This window comes from Pteropus vampyrus, unplaced genomic scaffold, assembly GCF_000151845.1.
Source record: "Pteropus vampyrus isolate Shadow unplaced genomic scaffold, Pvam_2.0 Scaffold257, whole genome shotgun sequence".
NCBI lineage: Eukaryota > Metazoa > Chordata > Mammalia > Chiroptera > Pteropodidae > Pteropus > Pteropus vampyrus.
Window position 1 is genome coordinate 168,921 of NW_011889038.1, and position 3,405 is coordinate 172,325.

Sequence of the window (3,405 nt, forward strand, 5' to 3'; positions counted from 1 at the left end):
AGTCCCAAAAGCCGGGGAGCCGCCAGCACAGAGACAGAGTCAGGAGGCTGGGCGAGGCCAACAAGGGAATTGTTCGATGCAATTCGGCACCATGTGAGAAGATGGGCTGAGGCAGAGGCCTGGGGCCCCTCAGCACTCGGCGACTGAGCAGAAGAGAAGCGAGAGCAGGCACTGTGACCGCGGACCGGCCACCGGGAACAAGGGCTCTGCAGCCCCGCCTCCAGCAGGCCCCCCGGGGCGCCAGTGGACACTGTATTGGACCCCAATGGCCACAGCCGGTTCCCCAGGGGCGGGCTCCTGCACAGGCCTGGAGCAAGGACACGGGGGTTCTGGCTCCCCAGACTGGTCGCTCTCTTGAGGACATGGATGAAGTAAGCTGTGGGGTGGCTGTGGACCTTCGCGGGCCACGCTGCCTGGGAAGCAGAGAAATCAGGAGGTGTCGATGTGCCCACGGCCCCACATGGCACCTGCCTGGGGGGATTGTCACTGGCCACCATCAGTCCTGGCCCTAACAGCTGTGCCGGCCACCTCCCGGGGAGGGGGTCAGCAGGCGAGCAGGATCACGCACAGAGGGCACCCATGAGCTGTCCTCTCGCTCCGTCCCTCAGGGTGGGGCGGGGGCAGGACCCTGGTTTCCGGCCTCTCCAACACCCCCTCCCGTGCCCCAGGTGCTCCCAGGGGACCCTCCCTCTGCCGGACGCAAGGAAGCAAAGACCACAGGGCTCTGAAAGCATCACTCGAGTTTAATGCGTGGCACAGAGGGGACTACATGGGCAGAAGACGAGCACTGTTCTCTAGCCTCACTATCCGCTGGACGGGCCTCCCGGTCCAGAAGCTAAGTCTCAAGACACGTCGGCAGCTACCCCTCCCGGGTCCAGCCTTTCATATCCTCCCATTTCCGCTTTTTTTAAAAATGTAATTCAACCCATCCAAGAAGAAAGCAAACCAACGAAAAGGAACCTCACGACACACGGCGAGCCACGCGGCAGTGCATAATGGCATCCGGAGTAACCAATATATAAGGTGTGTGTCTCACAGTTCGCTTTGTTCATCGATAAAAGAATATAAAAATCTTGTTCAACCCAGTGTTAAGTGTATTAAAATAGATCTGTATCGTACAGCACAGTTTCTCCCGGAGTCGTGAAAATGACAGGAGGGACCACGGCAGTCTGGGTTCCGGCCGGCCCCCCTGCTCTGCACCTGTCTGCATGTGTGTGCGTGTGTGCGTCTGGGGCCGTGTGTGCACACGCACGCGCGTGTTCCATGCAGTTCGGCACCATGTGATATGCTGGGGGTGGCAGCCCTGTGGCTCCAGGATGCTTATCTGTTGTGCTACGTCCCTCGGGACAGAGAAGCTGGTGGGTGTGACGAGCCGGCACGACTCAGCCCGGGACGTGGGAGCTCATCGAAGACGGCAAGCGCGTCCTCAGCTCTCCAGGAGGACCGCATGCAGAGGGACTCTGGAGTCTCCGAAAGCCGAACCCTTCCGCGGCCACCTCCCTCTTCTCCTCCCCTACCCTCGCCCCACTTCTTAAAAAACCCCGATGTCCCCAGCCTGGCAGCCCCGAGGAGGGGTTCCCATTCGCACCTTGCGGTAAGCGGGAAAGAAGTCAGTGAGCGTCCCCCTGCACGTTAAAACATCTTACAATAAAAACGCCATACAAAAATGCAAAGTTATTTTTTTTGGCATAATGTCTGCACTGGCAAGAAAGGAGGAATGGAATACTTTATCGGCTCTTCGGAAGGAGAAAATAAAAGGCTTCGCTTGTCAGTTGAATGATTCAACCCAAAATAGAAAACCTCCCCTGCATGACGGCGGCTCCATCTTGCCCAAAACCTCCATAAGGAGAATGAACACATGGACGGCAGAGTCCAAAGGAACGGCAAGAGGAAGGGGGGGCGCGGCGAGGGCGCTCGAGACCTTGGGGGCCGAGGCCCTGGCAGGCGGACGCTGCAGCGTCCCCTCGGATGGCACGTCACACAGAATCTCAAGGTAAACGGCTGCTATTCATAACGCTAATAACACTGACAGACGGGGCCCTGGCATTCGGCAAAGGCACCGGGAGTGCCCGGCCCAGGGGTGGGCCCCCAGCGAGGGAGGGGCATCGGAGTCCTACCTATATTCTCTACCCACTTCTGTCCCAACTACCTGCACTACTCAGCTATGTCTGCGTTCTCGGCTCCCTCCCTGGAGGACACTGGACGGGCGTGGTCCTCAGTGCGGGGGGCGGGGCCCTGGCCCCTCTACACCACTGCACCAGGCCGTGGAGACCCCGGGTGCTGGGAGTCGCAGGCCTGGGCATCGCCACCATAGCGGGGCCGACTGTGCCCCACATGGCTTCCAGGTGTCCTGTCTGAACGTGAAGGGCTTCGGACTCCATCCCCACCTGTCCCAGCTCTCAGACTGAGACGGGGGCTCTCACCCAGCTCCTTCTCCCTGCTTCCCTCTGTCTCTTTCTCTCTGGTTTTATGTTTGTCTGAAATTCATAGTGTTTATGAATTAAGGCTGACAGAACCCTCGGGTCTTGTGAGCAGGGTCTCAGTGACTTCTGTGGGTGTGAAGACAGGTCCCTCGGGGTCAATTGTGCCCCTGGGGGTGCTGGAGGGCAGAGTGCATGGCTGCTGCTGAGGGCTTGGTCCAGGGCCCAGTCAGCATTGGGGCAGGGCTGGCGGTTGTCATGGTGACCTGGAGCATCTGCTCGCCCTGTATCAGTCTCAGGAGGGCCCGCAGGCGGTCCAAGGACGACTGGGTGCCCCTCTGCCGGGCCAGCAGGCTCGTCTTAAGCTCCAGGCATTTCTGTTGGGGGGAGAGGTCAGAGAGAAGCGTCTCAGAATTCAACCGTGCAGGCATCTTGGGGCAGGCATCCGGGGACAGCCGCCCCTCGGCCCTCTCTCCCAAAGCCCCTCCCGTCCATTGCTGAGGCCGGAAAGAAACCAGGCAGAGGGCCTCACAAAACCCAGGCAGCAACAAAGAATGGAATTAAATGGTAGCCAGGTGCACTGAAGTTTGTTTCCAGACTCAGGGTTAGAAATGGTGTATTGTGCAGGAGGCCGGAGGATGCTCCCCCATGGTGTGATGCTACCTCGCTGACCGAATCCAACCTTCCTGCCCGAGGGAGCTCAGAGCCAGTTCTGCCTCAGCGACGGCGGCTGCACAAAACCTTTAGACTGCAGGCAGCTTTTTGCTCTTTCTCTTGCCTGGTGTGCTCTTGTCTTTTTCAAGCCTTTCTATCTATTATGGTACTACAATAAAGCACTAAGGACTGCTGCCTCAAGTTAGAGTTGAAGTTACTTGCTGCTCAGGCAATTAACTGAAACTCCCTGAGACTGTGTCCAAAATGTACACTAGAAATAATTACCACCATCATCATCACCACCATCACCACCGTCACCACCGTCACCACC

The 3,405-nt window shown here is 58.4% G+C and overlaps 1 protein-coding gene across 1 annotated transcript in view; it reads right to left on the reverse strand.

Moving 5' to 3' along the window:
* Positions 1-1,674: 1,674 nt before the first annotated feature.
* The window catches only part of PHF21B (PHD finger protein 21B), a 69,544-nt gene continuing 67,813 nt past the window's right edge, over positions 1,675-3,405 (reverse strand). Inside the window, exons 12-13 of the mRNA XM_023520344.1 lie at positions 3,103-3,106; positions 1,675-2,797 (exon numbers count right to left, since the gene is read on the reverse strand). Of these exons, the coding sequence (XP_023376112.1) occupies positions 2,579-2,797; positions 3,103-3,106 (223 nt within the window). The 3' untranslated portion in view covers positions 1,675-2,578. The remainder of the gene's footprint in view (positions 2,798-3,102; positions 3,107-3,405) is intronic.